This window comes from Wallemia mellicola, assembly GCF_000263375.1.
Source record: "Wallemia mellicola CBS 633.66 unplaced genomic scaffold WALSEscaffold_1, whole genome shotgun sequence".
Taxonomy (NCBI): Eukaryota; Fungi; Basidiomycota; class Wallemiomycetes; order Wallemiales; family Wallemiaceae; genus Wallemia; species Wallemia mellicola.
Window position 1 is genome coordinate 536,275 of NW_006531958.1, and position 17,799 is coordinate 554,073.

At 41.1% G+C, this 17,799-nt stretch overlaps 11 protein-coding genes across 11 annotated transcripts; 7 read left to right on the forward strand and 4 right to left on the reverse strand.

Moving 5' to 3' along the window:
- Nucleotides 1-51: 51 nt before the first annotated feature.
- WALSEDRAFT_30855 (Septin) lies at nt 52-1,619 on the forward strand (the record flags this gene model as incomplete). The annotated part of the gene is made up of 4 exons (XM_006955889.1): nt 52-219; nt 266-298; nt 345-577; nt 628-1,619. The coding sequence occupies 4 exons, from the start codon at nt 55-57 to the stop codon at nt 1,565-1,567; spliced, it is 1,371 nt and encodes a 456-aa protein (XP_006955951.1). The 3' UTR covers nt 1,568-1,619.
- Nucleotides 1,620-1,637: 18 nt separating this feature from the next.
- Nucleotides 1,638-2,930, forward strand: WALSEDRAFT_66981 (hypothetical protein; the record flags this gene model as incomplete). Its single annotated transcript, XM_006955890.1, has 1 exon — nt 1,638-2,930. The coding sequence occupies one exon, from the start codon at nt 1,638-1,640 to the stop codon at nt 2,883-2,885; it is 1,248 nt and encodes a 415-aa protein (XP_006955952.1). The 3' UTR covers nt 2,886-2,930.
- On the reverse strand, nt 2,907-4,740 carry WALSEDRAFT_59108 (hypothetical protein). The gene is made up of 3 exons (XM_006955891.1): nt 4,708-4,740; nt 4,638-4,662; nt 2,907-4,591 (listed from the first exon to the last, which is right to left on the reverse strand). The coding sequence occupies exons 1-3, from the start codon at nt 4,726-4,728 to the stop codon at nt 2,937-2,939; spliced, it is 1,701 nt and encodes a 566-aa protein (XP_006955953.1). The 5' UTR covers nt 4,729-4,740; the 3' UTR covers nt 2,907-2,936.
- A 33-nt stretch (nt 4,741-4,773) lies between these two features.
- WALSEDRAFT_66983 (hypothetical protein) lies at nt 4,774-5,846 on the reverse strand. Its single transcript, XM_006955892.1, has 2 exons — nt 5,728-5,846; nt 4,774-5,683 (listed from the first exon to the last, which is right to left on the reverse strand). Exons 1-2 carry the CDS (start codon nt 5,821-5,823, stop codon nt 4,805-4,807), a joined length of 975 nt encoding a protein of 324 aa, XP_006955954.1. The 5' UTR covers nt 5,824-5,846; the 3' UTR covers nt 4,774-4,804.
- A 27-nt stretch (nt 5,847-5,873) lies between these two features.
- Nucleotides 5,874-8,262, forward strand: WALSEDRAFT_66984 (hypothetical protein; the record flags this gene model as incomplete). The annotated part of the gene is made up of 3 exons (XM_006955893.1): nt 5,874-6,086; nt 6,131-7,240; nt 7,283-8,262. Exons 1-3 carry the CDS (start codon nt 5,894-5,896, stop codon nt 8,260-8,262), a joined length of 2,283 nt encoding a protein of 760 aa, XP_006955955.1. The 5' UTR covers nt 5,874-5,893.
- Nucleotides 8,263-8,385: 123 nt separating this feature from the next.
- Nucleotides 8,386-9,648, reverse strand: WALSEDRAFT_26834 (Bromodomain-containing protein; the record flags this gene model as incomplete). The annotated part of the gene is made up of 1 exon (XM_006955894.1): nt 8,386-9,648. One exon carries the CDS (start codon nt 9,646-9,648, stop codon nt 8,386-8,388), a length of 1,263 nt encoding a protein of 420 aa, XP_006955956.1.
- Nucleotides 9,649-9,677: 29 nt separating this feature from the next.
- On the forward strand, nt 9,678-10,260 carry WALSEDRAFT_66986 (hypothetical protein; the record flags this gene model as incomplete). The annotated part of the gene is made up of 1 exon (XM_006955895.1): nt 9,678-10,260. The coding sequence occupies one exon, from the start codon at nt 9,678-9,680 to the stop codon at nt 10,230-10,232; it is 555 nt and encodes a 184-aa protein (XP_006955957.1). The 3' UTR covers nt 10,233-10,260.
- An 81-nt stretch (nt 10,261-10,341) lies between these two features.
- WALSEDRAFT_11682 (PLC-like phosphodiesterase) lies at nt 10,342-11,328 on the forward strand (the record flags this gene model as incomplete). Its single annotated transcript, XM_006955581.1, has 1 exon — nt 10,342-11,328. A coding segment is annotated over one exon (987 nt), but the record flags the coding sequence as incomplete, so codon positions are not given.
- An 837-nt stretch (nt 11,329-12,165) lies between these two features.
- WALSEDRAFT_61961 (hypothetical protein) lies at nt 12,166-12,487 on the forward strand (the record flags this gene model as incomplete). The annotated part of the gene is made up of 2 exons (XM_006955896.1): nt 12,166-12,250; nt 12,297-12,487. 2 exons carry the CDS (start codon nt 12,166-12,168, stop codon nt 12,485-12,487), a joined length of 276 nt encoding a protein of 91 aa, XP_006955958.1.
- Nucleotides 12,488-12,556: 69 nt separating this feature from the next.
- WALSEDRAFT_61962 (hypothetical protein) lies at nt 12,557-16,692 on the forward strand (the record flags this gene model as incomplete). The annotated part of the gene is made up of 4 exons (XM_006955897.1): nt 12,557-12,846; nt 12,897-14,642; nt 14,690-16,273; nt 16,317-16,692. The coding sequence occupies 4 exons, from the start codon at nt 12,557-12,559 to the stop codon at nt 16,690-16,692; spliced, it is 3,996 nt and encodes a 1,331-aa protein (XP_006955959.1).
- Nucleotides 16,324-17,300, reverse strand: WALSEDRAFT_59110 (hypothetical protein). The gene has a single exon (XM_006955898.1). The coding sequence runs from the start codon at nt 17,267-17,269 to the stop codon at nt 16,832-16,834; it is 438 nt and encodes a 145-aa protein (XP_006955960.1). The 5' UTR covers nt 17,270-17,300; the 3' UTR covers nt 16,324-16,831.
- Between the last annotated feature and the right edge of the window lie 499 nt (nt 17,301-17,799).

Below are 17,799 nucleotides of genomic sequence, written 5' to 3' on the forward strand. Positions count from 1 at the left end.
AAAACGCGAAGGTCCTGGACCGAGGTCTGTGCAGACTGAACTATCTTCGCGACGATGAGCAATACTTCAGAAAACAGCCCAATTGAGAGAGAAAATGCAGACGCCCAATCTGTAGCGGGCTCTAACACTTCACCAGCTCAGGCTATTCCACCTACAGCGCCATTGAACGTCAACAAGGAAGCTCAACAAGTCAGCAACGTCGTTAGAAAGAAGTTGAGCGTGAGTAGGAATATTACAATGGAGGACTCTGCTTATATTTTATTAGGGATTCGTCGGTTTCGCCAATTTACCAAACCAAGTGCGTATTCTGACGTGGCTACTCTACATCCTCTAACAGACTACAGGTACACCGCAAGAGTGTTCGCAAGGGTTTCTCATTCACCTGCATGGTTGTTGGTGAATCTGGTCTCGGTAAATCAACTTTAGTCAACACCCTCTTCGAGACAAGCTTATACCAGCCAAAGACACTCCCAGAACTTGGCTCCGAATCAGCCTCTACCGTTGGAATAGAGAACATTTCAGCTGATATTGAAGAGAATGGCGTTAGATTAAAGCTCACCGTTGTTGATACCCCTGGGTGAGTCTTTTTATTTAAGTACACAACCTTTTCTAATATAAATTGCCTAGTTTCGGTGACTTTGTCAACAATGACAGCTCATGGGACCCTATCGTCACTTCAATTGAATCTAGATTCGATCAATTCCTCGAGCAAGAGAACAGAGTAAACAGAGCAAAGCTCAATGACAACAGAGTTAACGCTTGTATCTACTTCATTCAACCAACTGGTCACTCCTTGCGTCAAGTTGACATCGAATTCATGAGAAGATTACACACAAAGGTCAACCTCATCCCAGTTATCGCAAAGTCTGACACTCTCAGCGAAGAAGAAGTCGAGTCATTCAAGAGACGTATTTTGTCTGACATTGAACACCACAATATCCAAATTTTCAAGTCACCTGTCTATGAGCAAGAGGATGAAGAGACTATACAAGAGAACCAAGAAATTGAATCAAAGATACCATTCGCTATAGTCGGATCAACTCAAACTATTCAGACACCAGACGGCAGGAACGTCAGAGGTAGATCATACCCATGGGGCGTTGTCGAAGTTGACAATGAAGAACATTGCGATTTCGTAAAATTAAGACAAATGATTATTAGAACCCATATGGAAGAACTCAAGGAATCAACTAACGTACTTTACGAGAACTACAGATCTGAAAAACTTCTCGCTATGGGTGTTCAACAAGATGCATCAGTCTTCAAGGAAGTAAACCCAACTGCTAAGGCAGTTGAAGAGAAAGCACTTCACGATGCCAAATTGAGTAAGATGGAGGCAGAAATGAAACTTGTTTTCCAACAAAAAGTCCAAGAGAAGGAAGCGAAACTGAGACAATCAGAGGAAGAGCTCTACGCTAGACATAGAGAAATGAAGGAATCACTCGAGAAGCAAAGACAAGAACTCGAAGACAAGAGGAGAAGGTTAGAATCTGGTAGACCGTTGACACCAGAGAGAGGTGCGACACAATCTACCCAGAAGAAGTCTAGAGGCTTCTTACGTTCATAAGCCAACTAATGAATAAATTTTTTTAATCTTTTATTTTGTAACTTTCTAATTAAGACTTTTGTTTTTAACTATGAAGTGGCTGAAATCTAAGCAGGAGGGATATTTGGACAAGTGGATAGAAGAGAGCACGGAGGAGAACCTTAGGGTTCTAAAGCAGCAGCTAACTGAGGATAACATTAGTAACCTAATGAAAGCAATTAGATTAAAGTTAAAGTTGAACTATAGAAAGTTGGAGTTTCTGATATTGGAATTCGTAGAGAATGAAGTATTCTACAGTCAATTGAATAATACGAAGAATATTTCATTCCTAATCGATTATAATGAGTTGTTCATAAAGTTATACCTCAGATTAAAGCCGACAAATCACCTCATAGTTGACGCATTCGAGCATAAGTATCAGCCAGTCTTAGATATAGTTGATGGTTATATAAAGCATAAATATACTCAGCAGCAGCTTTCTTTCCTTGATACACAAAGAGATACTCAGCTCGCTTTGGATTTGTTCAACAACTCCTTAATCTACAATAAAATATCTTCAAAGGATTTTGCAAAAAGTTATAAAAAGTGTCTAGACTTCCAATCTAAGTATAAACCTCAGTTAGAGTTCTATCACTTTCAATCAATTCAATCTAGGCAAAATAGGAATGAAGATATAAAGTTCTCAGTTGAATGCTACAAAATTGCAGGCATTTTGGATGATTATTCGGATACTTTTACACCAGATGAACTCATTTATCAACAATTGAATACTCTCCTCAATGAAATTGAAAATAGCTTCAAAGAATATGAGCAACTTTCATTACATATTCAACAAGATGAAGAATTACAATATGTTACACAACAATCAATCAATGATACAAAGTTTGATAGGTCACTCCATCTTGAAATTCCAACAAAGAGATCATATGATGAAACTGCTTCGTCTTCACTTTCTGCTGATTTATCTTCAAAACAATCATTCGATTATAGGAGAGTAGCATATGATAGTCAAATTCCAGATAATCTTCTAGATAATAAAATGTCAAACCATATTCCAATAGCATTCGATTATGCAAACAGAGGTGAATCAATTATACCAGAAAGAAGTCCAGATGATGAAATAAACCGAATACCCGATTATCAAACAGAAGTTATAACAGAGAAAAGCTTACAAAAGCGTAAAATAGATGAAGACTTACCTAGTTACCAACATCAATCGTTGACTTCACAGGATGAAGAAGTTATTGATTATGATCTCAGTGAAAGTGAAGAATACATTGATTGTAATCCTTACGCTGGTATAATTGAAACAACAACACCTACACGAACTGAGTTTTAAAGGATAAAGAAAGAAAAGAGTTGTATATTATAAATGTTATTTTATTATTTATTACATTCTTCTGCCTCTACCTCTACCACCTCTCATACCACCTCTACCTCTCATTGCTGATTGCGCTGTTTGTCTATCAATTGGTGCACTTGGGTTTGGTGCTTCAGATTGAGGGTTACGAATCGTTTCGTCAACAGATAAAACTAAGCATGCTGCTTCTGATGCACTTGCAATTGCGTTCATTTTAACAAGTGCAGGTTCCCAAATGAACAATTCTACACTATTTCCAACACCTTCATTTTCAATATCAACACCTGCCCAAAGGTCACCCTTTGCATGTTGCATACGTAATTTGTTGAGAAGATCAGTAGCGTCAAAACCTGCATTATCACATAATTGACGTGGTATACCTTCAAGTGATTTGGCGAATGCTGAAATGATTAATTGTTGCTTTCCTTGTATTGATTTTGAAACATCCCTTAATCTCTTTGAAAGTTCCATTTCAATAGCACCACCACCACCTACAATTGTTGAATGCTTTATTGTTCTTCTAACAATCATAATTGCATCATGGAGTGACCTTTCAACTTCTGCGATGAATTGTTCTGCACCACCACGAAGAATGATAGTACATGTTTGTGATGCAGGACATTCAGTGAAAATGTTGAAACGTTCTGAACCAATTTGTCTTTCTTCAAATTTACCACAATGACCGAGATGTTTTGATGGATCAATATCTGTTACTGTTGATTGAATGGCACCACCAAGTGCTTGTACAACACGTTTCATATCGTCAGATGCGACACGACCTGCACAGAAAATATCTCTGTCTGCGAAGTATTGAGTTGCAAGATCACCAATTGGGAGCTTAGAGAGAACGACTTTTGCGCCTGTCTTTACAATAGCATCAAGCTTTTGGTAAATGATATCCCACTCTGCATCAACAATCTTTTGGTATTCGTTAACATCCTCTACGCGTACTTCAGCATTATCCTTCTCTGCTTTTAATTCAAGTTCAACGTTGAGACACAGTACTGAAGGGTTGGTGAAAGATTTTGGTTGCTGTTCGAAACCTGCGTATGAAAATGTTTTCTTAAATGCGACACCATTGATAAGAAGTGAGTCTTGCATACCACCACCTGGAACGCGCTTCACACCGATAAGTTCTTCATTAAGGTCATCTTGGTTGAGACACATAACAGCATCTACAGCCATATTGGTAAAGAATGGTTTGTCATTTTGTATAAGTTTGCTAGACATTGAAGTAGCAGCGCATTTCAAGAGATGTTCTCTGAACTTCTCTGGGTTTGATTTGTCAATTGGTATAGCGAGTTTTTTAATTTCTTCGAGTGCGACTTGAGTAGCTTTTCTGTAACCTTTGATAACGATATATGGGTTTACACCTTCTTCAATGAATGATTTGCATTCACGGAGCATTTCACCAGCTAAAAGAGTGACTGAAGTTGTACCGTCACCGACTTCTGCGTCCTGAGCTCTGGCGATATCAACCAAAGACTTAGCTGCTGGATGTACGATCTCTAAAAGCTTTAAAATAGTTGCACCATCGTTTGATATCGTAGCCTCTCCTCTGTTGCTTACTATGAGTTTATCCATACCACGTGGACCCAAAGTGGATGCTACACAGTCTACAACTGCTAGACAGGCTCCTATATTAGATAACAGCTGTCCTTTACCTTGCGAGCTGTCTGTGCCATCTGTCGAAGACGTCAGAAGGTTTGCGTAAAATGTCCTATAGCCTACCTCTTAATAATATAATAGGCGGTTGCTATAAAGTTATTAGAATGCTATTCAATAGCTCTTATAAACCCACCATCATCCCTGGTAATGACATTCTTCGTCGTGCTTAACAAGAAGACAAGAATCATTAAATCTGAAGAAAATGCAAAATAAAATTATACAATAGTCGTTTAATCTAGCTCATCTGGGTGTACACCAAATGATCCAGGCATATTATGGGTTGGATCACTTGTGCTCCGTCTGTGTCTTTCGTTCTGCCGCCGAGAGTGTTCTTCTTGAGACATTGAGAGGCTGTATCTGCAAATTGGGCAGGTTCCATTATGCTCAAGCCAGGGTATTAGGCAGTCTGGGTGATAGGCGTGCTTACACGGTAACGTAATATTCTTGTCACCAATCTGGAAGTCGTCCTTGCAAACACTACAATCTAAAATATCCTGTGCATCTAACCACTGTTTGTCAACTATTCCACGTGGTAAACTATCTATTGTCTCTTTTGATGCCGGTGGTGGTCCCTGTGGTTGCTGGTTCTGCATCAAATCATCAATGAATCTGTCAAATGCAGCCTGTGAGAGTATATAATCACCGAATTGAGCTTGGCCGTTGTTGAACATTACATTTGGTACGCCAGCTGGACCGTTAAAGAGTGAGGAAAGGAGTTGTTGTAGGTATCCACCAATACCGACGCCAGCTTGCTGATCAGGCTGGTTGGCAGTGCTATTAGGATGTGTCTCTCTGTGTATTGGTGGTGGCTGGAATGAGTTTGCTAGGAAATCGCTCAATGACGGCATTTCCCTGTCTTCTCTGCTATCTCCAAAAGAGAAGCGTATCGGATTTGCAGGATTACCAAGCATGACAAAGCCACGTCTTTGTCCTGGATGTGTTGCTGTATTCGCTGGGGGACTCGGTGGTCTGAAGTTGGAAGATTGCGATTGCTCCTGGCCTTCCTGCTCTTGCGTACCGATAAAAGAGGCTAAGAAATCCTGTATAGGATTTCCTAGTGTCCCGAGAGTAAAGCTCCTAGGATCCTCGCCGGTGGTCTGCTCCCCAAGCTGCTGCTGTCAGATAACTGTCAGAGCTAGAGATATAAACGCACTTCTTCTACAAAAGAGCTGCTACATCTGCTACATAGACCATCTCTCAATGCTCCCTGGTTTGTGCAAGCGTGGCAAAAGTATCTCCTCTGATTCATCGCCGAGATCGCTGATTCTCCATAACGACCAAGAAATACCCAACTAGCGGGTGGAGAATAAAAATAAAAAATGGCTCCTGCAATATCAACCAGGAACTACGCTATAATCATAGACGCTGGCTCGTCTGGCTCCCGCTCTCAGATCTACAGCTGGGATAACTCAATAGCGACAGAGGCACACGCACCAGAGCTCCCGTACGTTGAACTAGGCTTAGGCAGAGCTGTAGCCGGCGATAAGCCTTCTGGATGGAAAGTCGAACCCGGTGGGTATTTGCTATCATCTAAGATATCAACTTATCTTAGATAGGTATCAGCACTTTAGAGCCTTCAGTTAATGAACTCGAAGTCTACTTGCGACAGCTTTTAGAACCAGCACTGAATATTATCCCACCTTCAGCCCGTCAGAATACCCCAGTCTACGTCCTAGCGACTGCTGGTATGCGTCTTCTCAATTTAGACAGACAGAAGGCAATAGTAAATGCTGCAGACGCTGCCTTGGAACGTATCGTTGGTTACGATACAGACACCGAGTTGAAGATGCGCGTTATCACAGGTGAAGAGGAAGGCTTCTTCGGCTGGCTCGCTGTTAATTACCTCATGGACGGCTTCGTTAGTAAGCGCAAACCAGGTAGTCAGCACACCTGGGGTTTCCTTGATATGGGCGGCGCATCGACGCAAATCGCCTTTGAACCAAAACGTGGTTGGGGCGATGGAATCCCCCGTGAAATTGACGACGGTTTGATCGATTTTAAGCTCAGAATGACAGATGGTAGTTACAGGGATTACACTGTTTTTGTCGCGACGTGGCTCGGATACGGTACGAACAAAGCGCGTGACAGACACGTCAGTCATCTCCTACAGCTTGCACAGAGTGAAGCTAATTATAAAAGTTACGAGAAACCCGCTGAAGATGTCAGCCAGGATGACGATGACGATGGTCTTCAGATTCCCGACAACTCCTCATCAAGGCTAACAATTGATGACCCTTGTCTTCCCCTCAACCTTGACGTCGTGGACCCACATACGGATAATTTCATACACGGCACGGGTTCATTCCCCGGCTGCTTGCGCGCCTTGGAGCCCCTCCTCGAACGCGAAGCTTTCTGCGCTCACCCTCCATGTCTCTTTGGTGGACAGCGTGTACCTCCTATTGACTTCCAACTTGACCGTTTCGTCGGTGTGAGCGAATATTGGTTCAGCTCTGAACATGTTTTTGGTCTAGGCGGTGCCTGGGATCTCGTCCGTTTTGAACGTGCTGCCGAGGAGTATTGCTCCCGCGACTGGAATGTCCTCACAGAGGAGTGGGAAGCAGGTCATGTTTCTGGTGTCTCTGGAAAGTGGGGTGATCAAATTGACCTCCCTCGTCTCCGGATGCAATGCTTTAAAGCATCCTGGATAGTACAGGTTTTACATTCTGGTGGGTGTCTTTCGGTATTTATAACTTTCTGACAGCTTATAGGTATTGGTATACCCCGTATAGTCGATCCTGGTGGTAACATCACCAACTCTGAAGACCCCTCCGTGAAAGGCAAGGAAATGGCTGAGCAGAAAGGTCTCGCAAGGCCCGACGATGAACCTGTGTTCCAATCCGTCAATAGTGTCGATAGTGTACCGATCTCCTGGACGCTCGGTTCGGTTTTGCTCACTGCGAGTGGCAGTCAATCACCATTTGTAACATATTCTCCGAAGGATCTGCCAAAGTACACAAAAAATTCTGGAAAGATATTCAACTTTAAGATGTCGTCTATGTTAGATGACAGATTGAGTAGTTACGCTCAATGGATATTGATCGCTCTGTTTGTCGTACTAGCCGTCTATATCGTATATAGGATAAGACGGGGGAGAAACTCGCGCAGGAGGCATGAATACTCTAGTCTTCCAGCGCATTTAGAGGAAGGCACAGAGGCTATCTCACTCAATGATCTCAATTCACCTAGCGCTCGGTCAAGAGGACAGAATGCGCTGCAAAATGTGAATGGTTGGGTACGTCGTTTAAGGAGTTATTTCCGTGGAGGTGCGCGCTCGCGTACCCCAAAACTGCGTCATTCTGGTGGACCACCTGGACCAGTTAGTCAACCTCTCCAGCAAACAGCCAGTAGTCCAGCAATAATGACAGTTAAAAGTGCACCAACAAGTCCAAAACGGTCGTCACCAAGGTTGTCAACAGCTAGCAGGATGAGTAATGATGACGGAGTTACTGGACTTGGTTTATTCAGGAATACACTTGCGCTAAACCGTTCATCCTCAAATATTAATACCCCTCCACGGGATGAGCAACCAAAACATCTCCAAGCTGAACCCCCAACTGGAACTCCCCGTGCGAGCCTTTCTAGTCGTAACAATTCGAGTGTGAACCTCACGACACTAGTCAGCCGAACGACAAGCTCTGCAAAATTAAACCACATGACGGGATTCACGAAGGAGTATGAAGATCACTAAAAATAAATAATTGTACATCGAGTTTTGAGTATGAATATATATGTTTTGACTAATTTTACATGTCTATGCTTGCATTTTCTGCTGTAATGTTTATATTAATGAATATGTTTGTATAATTTTGGTTTACTCACAACTTTTTTCTTTAAAGTCAACAGGGTTAAACGGATTGGCTATCCTGTGATCGAGTTTGTTGGTATAACCCTCACCCATGTCATCCTCGAGGAAGTTTCGTAGGCTGTCTACTGAAGTTGAGTGATCAGTGAGAGTATGTTCGATAATTTGAGCTGGTGATAGTGTATCACTGTACAACTCGGAATGTTCCTTGAGAGTGTGTGCTATATCACCGAGGCGACGGTGTAACAACCCTACAAGAATTTCTAACGGCTGGTCATACGATGATGCAAAACCAGCGTGAGCTAGATGGCCAATTGTAACCCTCCGTAGGATGTCGATCGTGAGTGTATCATCAATCTCACCAACTTCACCATCCAATGGGGATAACAGGGGTGTTCCCCAGTGTCTATCCTCGTGAGTACCTTCTATCAATTGAGAAAATCTACTGAGATGTTGATTAAATGTTGAATGTTGTGTTGATACATCGCCTTTGACTTGTAATTTACGGTCAAAAATCCAATCTGAAGGCGTTGAAGGGATGAAATTTGTTAGTGAGCTTTCACCATCCGGTGTATTCCAGAAAGTGAGTAGCTTGTCATCCTGTGTGTAGAACAATTGATAGGGATCCTCAGACTGGTTTGGAGGAGACGACGATCTGAGAATGGCTTTGCTGTTAGAAAAAGGATGTGACAATGAGAATGGCTGGGGTGAATCTGATTGTTTCTTCGTCGGTATTGCGCTATCATCAAGTTTCCTCTTCTTGTGAGGGAACTTGGAGGGCAGAGGTGTACCTTCGTCGTCGTCGTCAATGTCCTCCTCCTGTGTAGTTGCGGGAGAGTGGGCTACAAAGTCTAACAACTGATTCGATTTTGTTCTAAGGTGAATAGCGTGAGACCGCAAAGGATGATTCGGGTCTACATTATAAACCAAACAATTTGACCAAATCAAATCAAGATCATACTTAAATTGCAGCTTATTTGAGTACAACTTTGACTTTATTTTCTTTGAAATCGTCGATAAATCCATCGGATGTTTGATAATCTGGTGGTAATCTGGTGCTTCAAACTTCCTGACTGGTTTATGGAAGGCAATAGAGTTTGGTGAAGATCTTAATTGATGTATAACTTTGTCTAAGGTATCGAACCATTCTTGGTGATTATTATTAGCTGTGTGTGAGCTCGTGAGTTGTTTTATCTGCTTGAATAATAATCTAAGGTTTATATCTAAATCATAATTTTCTAATTCTTTCGTCAGATATTTTGTAGATGACATCCCAACGAGAACTGTCTATAAATCTAGCAATGACCATCTCAAAAATAAAATCAAAAATCAGATCAGAGCAGAGGCTCTTGAATAAATCAATAAACGAGGAAACTAAACAGTCGGTTACTAGAAAGCTAGACGGTTTGCGTTATGATCTTCAGAAAGCTACACAATCTGAGAAAGAGCGGAAATTTTCACAAAAGTACCATAAAATTAAATTTTTTGAGAAACGTAAACTAGTTAGAATAATAAACAAGTTAAAGAAGGAGGGTAAAGAGAAAGAATTGTTTAAACAGCGACTTAACCTTAATTATATTATCCATTACCCGAAGACTATCAAATACATCTCTATTCTCAATACACCCTCTAAGGCAGAGGACAGAGAACAAAGGGACAATCAATTAGCCACTCTATCCGAGAAGATGTTGAATAACCAAATAGACGCAGAGCCTGAATTAGTCATTTTTAAATCTAACATTACGTCATCTAGACCTCCAGTAGAAGCCCAAGAAATCGGTTCAGATAACCCAGGAGATCTCGAGAACGGCGAGGATAACGTCGATAATATATCAAACGATGACTTCTTCGAATAATTTATTTTGTATTATATTTATTTATTTTTCTTTTTCCTGAGAGACAACCATGTCAACACACGTCGGAGATAGTGACTTATTAACCCCCGTACTCAGCCAGCCTCCGTTGGATGAGAGCAAACATCTTAGCGAGTACTTTATCAGCTCTTCTCACAATACCTACCTCGCAAAAGGTCAACTATACGGCCAGTCTACCGCTGAACAATACAAAAACGTCCTTGATGCAGGCGCACGTTGTGTGGAAATCGACCTCTGGGATGGCGACAACGACGAGCCAAAAGTCACACACGGTTGGACACTTACTTCCAACCTCTCACTTAGAGATGCTTGTCAGGCGATCAACGAATGTATACACTCAGATGACTTCCCCGTTATCATTTCATTAGAGAATCACGCTTCTATTCCACAACAAGATAAAGCCGTTGATATCTTAAAGGAATCTTTCGGCGATAAACTCGTCAGCACACCATTAGAGGGGGTTGAAGTTCCAACACTCGCTCAACTGAAGGGTAAAGTCGTCGTAAAGGTTGAATACTATCCAGATTCACTCCAATCGCTTCAAGAGCAAGTCGAGCATTTACAGATTGAGTCAGGTAGCGACGATGACGAAGAAACAAAGAAGTTACGTCAAGAAAAGGAAAAAGTACGCCCTAAAATGTCTTCCTCTTTGAGTGCTTTGGGTGTCATAGCCATGTCCGTCAAGCCGGGTAACAGAGAATGGTGGAATGCTCGTTCACGTATTACCGAACCAAGGAATGCGGTTATTAACGTGGGTGAGAGCGCGATGAGTAAGGTTTGTAACGACACTCGTGCACTCGCAGATGTTCGTCACACTACCAAAACCCAACTTGTAAGAGTATACCCACACGGATTGCGCATAGATAGTCGTAACCTCGATCCACTCCCACTTTGGCGTGGTGGTGCCCAAATTGTTGCTCTCAACTTCCAAGTTTTCGACAAAGGCTTGCAACTCAATAAGGCACTCTTCGCTAATCGTGGTTTCATCCTTAAACCAAAGCATGTCAGAATGGGTGAAACTGATGCGGACACTCGTATGAGAAAGCTCAACATACGCGTCGTTGGTGCCTCAGATATTGAAACCAAGGGTAAGATGTTCTTCCGCGCAAAGTTGTATACAATGGAAGAAGATGTCCGTTTTAAGACAAAGAGTGTCGCTGCACCAAACCCACGTTGGGATGAGGACTTTAGCTGGACATACGATGAGAGTGATTCTCTCGCAATCTTGCGCTGCAAGGTGGGTTCTTTATGGATATATAACCCTAGCATCATTCTAACATTGAAAATCAGATCACACATGATATTCCTTTCCACCGTGATGAGACCCTCGCAACCTGGTGTGTTCGCGCTACCAACCTTGCAGACGGTCTTCATTTGGTTAAAATGGATGACGAGAACGGCGACGAAAGCAAGATTAGTGTTTTGTTGGATGTATCAAGAGTGGATGCTTGATTCACTTTCATCGATATAATGAATTTAACTTTACTAAGATGAGACTTTATTTGATTAATTATGCAACTTTCTTCTCTAATGTCTCAATGAAAGATGAGAGTGTTTCAGAAAGAGCTGGAAACTATGTGGCGCTAATGACTACTCCCTTTGGAACTCGCAATGCAGAAGGATTATGTCATCAATGGCGTTGTCGTTCGTGATAATTTAGTTGTTTCACAAATTAAACTACTTGTTGATAGTAATAATTGACTATAGGCTTGTAATTGACGTTGTGCTTGAGTCGTGAAAACTTTCATTGTTTACTATGACAAAATCGATGACAACATGAGTTAGTATCCACCGATAGATATATAATGCGAGAACTCCCTGCACTCCTTCTTTCTCTACAACTTAGATATTTAAAGTGAGTAGAAGTATAAGTGATAAGGATTATTACTAAAGCTGGAAGAAGTTAAGACGAACAATGGCAGGATCAAAGAACGAATACTCTGGTGGTGCATCTGGAAAAGCACTCAGAAATGAACAAGAAGCAAAAGGACTTGGTACAGGTGTGTTCTAGTTTCTTCTATCAGATTATGAGCTAACAAAGAGCAGGACCAGGTCACCAAACTACAGAAGACGCAGATGCTGCATTCAAGAGCGCACCTGTGAGAACCGACGCACCTGTTGTTAGCGGAATTGAAGTCAACAACAAGTCACACGGTACTGACAGCCATGTCGGTGCAGCTGGCGCCGATGGAAATATCGAAGTTTCTGGTGGTGCACCAACATCAAAGTTAGCATAATAAAGTATAATGATAGTGTATTGCATTAATAAACGATTAAAACGATTATTTACTTCTTCTTCCATGACGATGACAAGCTTCGATAAGGGAAAGCAACCAGAAAGGGAAGGAGTCTATAACTTTGCACTGAGAGTTTCATACCTCTCCTATTTAACTCGTCCAAAGATTGCGACTAGCTTCACGCCTGGACATAAGTCTACGCCTTCCAAGCATCTCGCTACCTCAATAACCAATATATCCATTTCCGACGTTCTCAAGGATTCCCTCGGTAGAGATGCTAAAGGCGTGAAATTCCCGGAGAAGTTCGTCAAAGCCCTAGAGAAGAAATGTGAACAAGTCGCTATGGGTAGAGATCCACAGTGCGTAGTACTAGAACATTTTGAGCATCCATTAACACTCTACCTTGTAGATACACTGATAGAGATTTTAGAGCTATCGTTGGCGTTTACTATGGTAAATTTAATAAGTACAAGCCCACATACAAGTCAAATCGCAAGATAGAGGAGATCGTCATGCATTTTGTATCAGAAGCAGCCGTCCATTTGAAGAAGGTGTCATCAGAGAATTGGCAGAATCTAATTATCACACAGTCAGCAAAATTCATTCAGTTGATTTCTACTACCCTGAAATCTATATCCGGCGTATCAACTGAACTCCTTGATAGGGTTAAAGGTTATGAATCAAAACTAAGTACAGAACAAGTCCAAAATGATTACTTAGCTGTAAAGTCACGTGATTCTCGACCTCCTAGTCCAACACCAGGTGCTACATCCAATTCAGTAACTGACATGCCAATGGTTATGACTGTTGGTCAGTTGTTTGGTAAATCTACTGCAACTCTACAAGAAGATATCAACGTTATTAGCTTAATCGTTACAGAGAAGGCTGCTTTCAATGACATCAAAGCCTGTTTACAACAACTCGGTTCAGACGAGGCAATAACCGGTTCTAAGAATGATTTCGAAACTGAGAACGCTTATGAACATTGGAGATTGATAGAGATGGAGACTTTGACTCAGCTTATGAAAATGATGGTACAACTCAACCCAGCACTTGCGAAATCCAGCCCATCTGATGCTGCTACAGCTACATCACCTAGACCTTCATCTCAACAATCTTCACAGGATGATCATTTCAATGCACATTCCCCAATAACTCGTAAAGCTTCAATGACTTCTCGCTTTTCACTTAATTCTGTCGCTGGCGCAATCTCTCGAACAACATCAAATGACGAAGAGAAGAATGAAAAACCTGAGAAGCCTACCGAAACACCAAAAGCTTACGAATATACTATTATCCCACCATCACCACGCGACTTTTATGCCGTTTTATTAACTACCTGCATGGGATACGATTTGGAAGCTATGCAGAACATGTCAGAGGATGACGAAGTCTCCCTTGGTATTCTTTCTAGTCGTCACCTCGAGTTACTCGCTGAGTGTGCGGTACGCTGGCGTATTAGTCCACCATATAAGACAGCAGCATTCGTAAATGAAATGGTTTCACGGTATGAAGTTGATGAAGTACCTATTGATTGCATACATGAAGCTGTAAGAATCGTTCAAAAGACATTAGCAGAATGGCAACTTGATATTTGGCCAACACCAGATCGTAGCAGTCTAATAAGTCTTTACAAAAGAGTAGCATACACTTCTCTAATTAGAATTGGAGATAAACTTGACGACGCGATCAATTCAAGTGCTGATGACTTATTCAGTGATACTGAAATCCTTCCTATATTATACGATACCGGCATACTTACAGTTGGAGGTTTCAATATTCAATATGAGCTTGATAGAATTAAAGAAAGAGTTGGAGAATATTCAAAAAATTCCTATATCTCTCACCGTAAATTAGTCAATGACACTCATTATAATAACAAAGTTGATCCAGCTTTTGCATTAGTTGATTGGGTTCAGAAGACAGGAAAGAGTCTTGACAAATTATACCCAATGCCATTACTTGAATATATAGATATAGTTCCGCTATTTATTGAAAAGGCGACGCCTTTATGTATTTCAGATATTAGTTTAAAGATACCCGAGTTCTTGACGGAAATTAGAAACAATCCGGATGGTTTTCCAATTGATGATGCTTTTAGTTTATTATCTAGCGTTCGCAGATTAATCTCTTTCTTCAAACAAGCTTGTCCAAAGTAGGTTGACTTTTTAAAAGGACGTTCAATTTCTTAATATTATTCAGATCACAGCTTGATTTTTCGATAGGTGCTGCTTTCGGTCCATTTGTTGATCATTACCTTGAGCAATCAGCGCGTAAAACTGAACAATGGGTTGATGCTGCAATTCGTGCGGATAACTTCGAAGTGGATGAAAATATCGGTCATTCATCTTCAATTGTTGACTTATTCGATTCGCTCAAGACCTGCGTTGTTAACATTAAGAACCTGGATTGGGGAGATAGTAGAGAACATGCTCAGTTCATGACTCGTCAGGCTAACACACTCAGTCGGGCTATCGATCAATATAGCAGAACACTACTCGAGATGTTCATGAACGAGATGTTCCCAGCTCCATTACCTGAGACGCCTCAACCAGGTCAATCGGCATGGGTCACCCGCGCCCAGAATTTTGTGCAAGGAGAGAAAAAAATCGAACCATTCAACTTTGATGAGAAATCATGTGTAAAGTTAAACAATATTGAGGCAGCTAAGACTCTCCTTGACAGTCTCTATAACCTCTGCGATGCAGACGAAGTGGCCAGTACACTTCAAGGACAACAATATAGTACATCTCGTGATGAACGCTTTCTCTTCTCAATCAAGATCGTTATGGCAGAAGAGCTACGTGCGAGAGATCAAACGCCAGTACGGCTAGATCCATTTGTTACTATCGCTAACGAACGTGGTGATCGAATTTACAAAAGTCGTACTATCTACAATACTCGTAATCCACGATGGGAAGAAAGTGTTGATATATCGTTAACGAAACCTCTTTGGATTGGTGCTACATTATGGGATAGAAGTACCATCGGGGAGCATAAACTAATAGGAAGAGGTTACCTCAAATTGGATCCACCGAAATTTGAAGATTGTCTTCCTCAAGATAGGTGGCTCAAACTTGATTCTAATAATGGTCAGATATTACTCAGAGTTAGCATGGAAGGTGAGAAAGATGATATACAATTTCACTTTGGTAGAGCCAATATATCACTCAAAAGAGCGGAATCTGATATGTGTCGCACGATAGTAGATAAAATGACTCCATTTATTAATCAATCACTCAACAGAACAGTTTTGAGAAGTCTTCGTAGAGGTGGTGGTTACTCTGAACAAGTTACGAAAACAATTGATAATATTACTGCTAATTATAAAAATTGGAGAAGTCAGCGTGGGATACAATCAGATAGTGAAATACCATTGCCGAAGGATGAAATACCACAACTTGCTCCACCAACAGTTGTCCGTAATCGTCCTGAGGTTCTTACAGATGAAGAAATTGAGGAGGCTATTGGTCCATTGTTTGATTACTTTGACGCCAATTTTGCAGTATTAGCTTCAACTTTAACTGATACAGCAAAAATTACGGTCATGTCGCGAGTATGGAAAGCTGTTTTGCTTACGATTGAGGAATTACTTGTTCCACCGCTATCTGCTAATCTTAGTGATATGCGTCCATTGCCTGATAAAGAAGTCGACATTGTCTTCAAGTGGCTTCAGTCACTTAGGCTGTTTTTCCATGCTGACGGGGAGGGTCTTCCTCTCGAAATGCTCCAAAATCAGAAGTATAATGAGATAGTTTCTATACGATTATATTATGATTGGCCAACGTAGGTATATCTATCGAATACTACTCTCACTGACATCCTATAGTGATCCTTTGATGGAGGAGTGTGTGAAAATGATGCAAATGAGCCTACGAAAAGCACCAACATTGCGCAAGAAGACCAAGACAGTCAAGTCACAGAGGAATATTGGTACAATAAAAGCGCGCAAAAAGGAGAGAAGGTTACAGGAATCTGATCATGGTGATATTATACTCAAAATATTACGGATGAGACCATCGACCAAGGACTTCGTCGGTCAGCAGCTAGAGGTATCGAAATCTTATTCTTTAACGACTCGATTGACAAATGGATACTCGCAGATGAAAAAAAGCATTGCAAAAAATGCTAAAAGAACTTCAATCGCATCGTCCTTTTCTAGTCCCAACACAAGCGCGAATACGAGTACTAATACGGGTGCATAAATTAATTCTTTTCACTTTCTTGTATCATTCTTTCTTCTATGATATGAATATATGTATAAATAAAACAAGCGTTAAATGTAAAAACAGTCGCGAAAGTGAAACATTAAGGATATCAAAAGTTCGTCTTGGTGTGAAAAGTTTAAACTTTGGCACTGTCAACTGGTCTACCATGGTCTACGGTGGTGCCTGTATGCTGAGATTCGTTGTATGTAGGCAAGGAATACTCTTGGTTAGCAGGTGGCTGGACCTGTGACTGTGGTTGTGGTTGTGGTTGCGGAGCACTGGCTGGGTGGCCTGCTGGTCCTTGCCCATGTTCGTGTCCAGGCGGAGGCTGTGAGCCCTGGATGTAGACCACTTTTTTATCGTCATTCTCATGAAAACCGTTGCGGTAGTGGTGAATAATGTACCAAGCGTGAACGCAAGCTGGTAACCAAAAGCAAACCCATAAAACGAGGTTTATTAAAACTTGTACAGCACCTTTTGTGCCACAACCAGTTACTATTGCAACACTAATTGGTGGAAAGAATAAAGCGAGTATACCGTTCAATATACGTGATCCTGCGCTGTGTCCTCCCATTGTTTTTTCTTCGGAATATCTTGGTCGTGCGAAAGAAAGTGATGTATTCCCTGGAATAAATACGCCAAGCTGTGCAAATAATTCCGTAACACAGCAACAGTAAACATTTTATTGTATAATACAATTTGTTTTTTATTTTTATTTATTTATTTACTCATATTCTTTCATTACACGTCCGCGGTGGACATTTCAAATTGCGTCATCTGGGTAAATAATAAGAATACATGTTTAACTATTGAGATTGTCTACAAATTACTACCAGGAATGTAATAATATGTAACATATACTTGAGTGCATTATACGACTGCCACCTATTGACAGTGCTCCTTCTGTATATTGCCGTTCGTCTTGTGAGACTCGGCAACTTGAGAACATTTTTCAACTTCACCTTTATGAATAAACATATAACCAATCACATAGCGAATTGCCTAAATAAATAAAACTAATATGAGTTAATAATTAGTGTCTTCGAACCGTTAAATTCTTTCTGCAGTCTGTGTGCATAAGTAATGTCTCGCTTTAAGATCGAT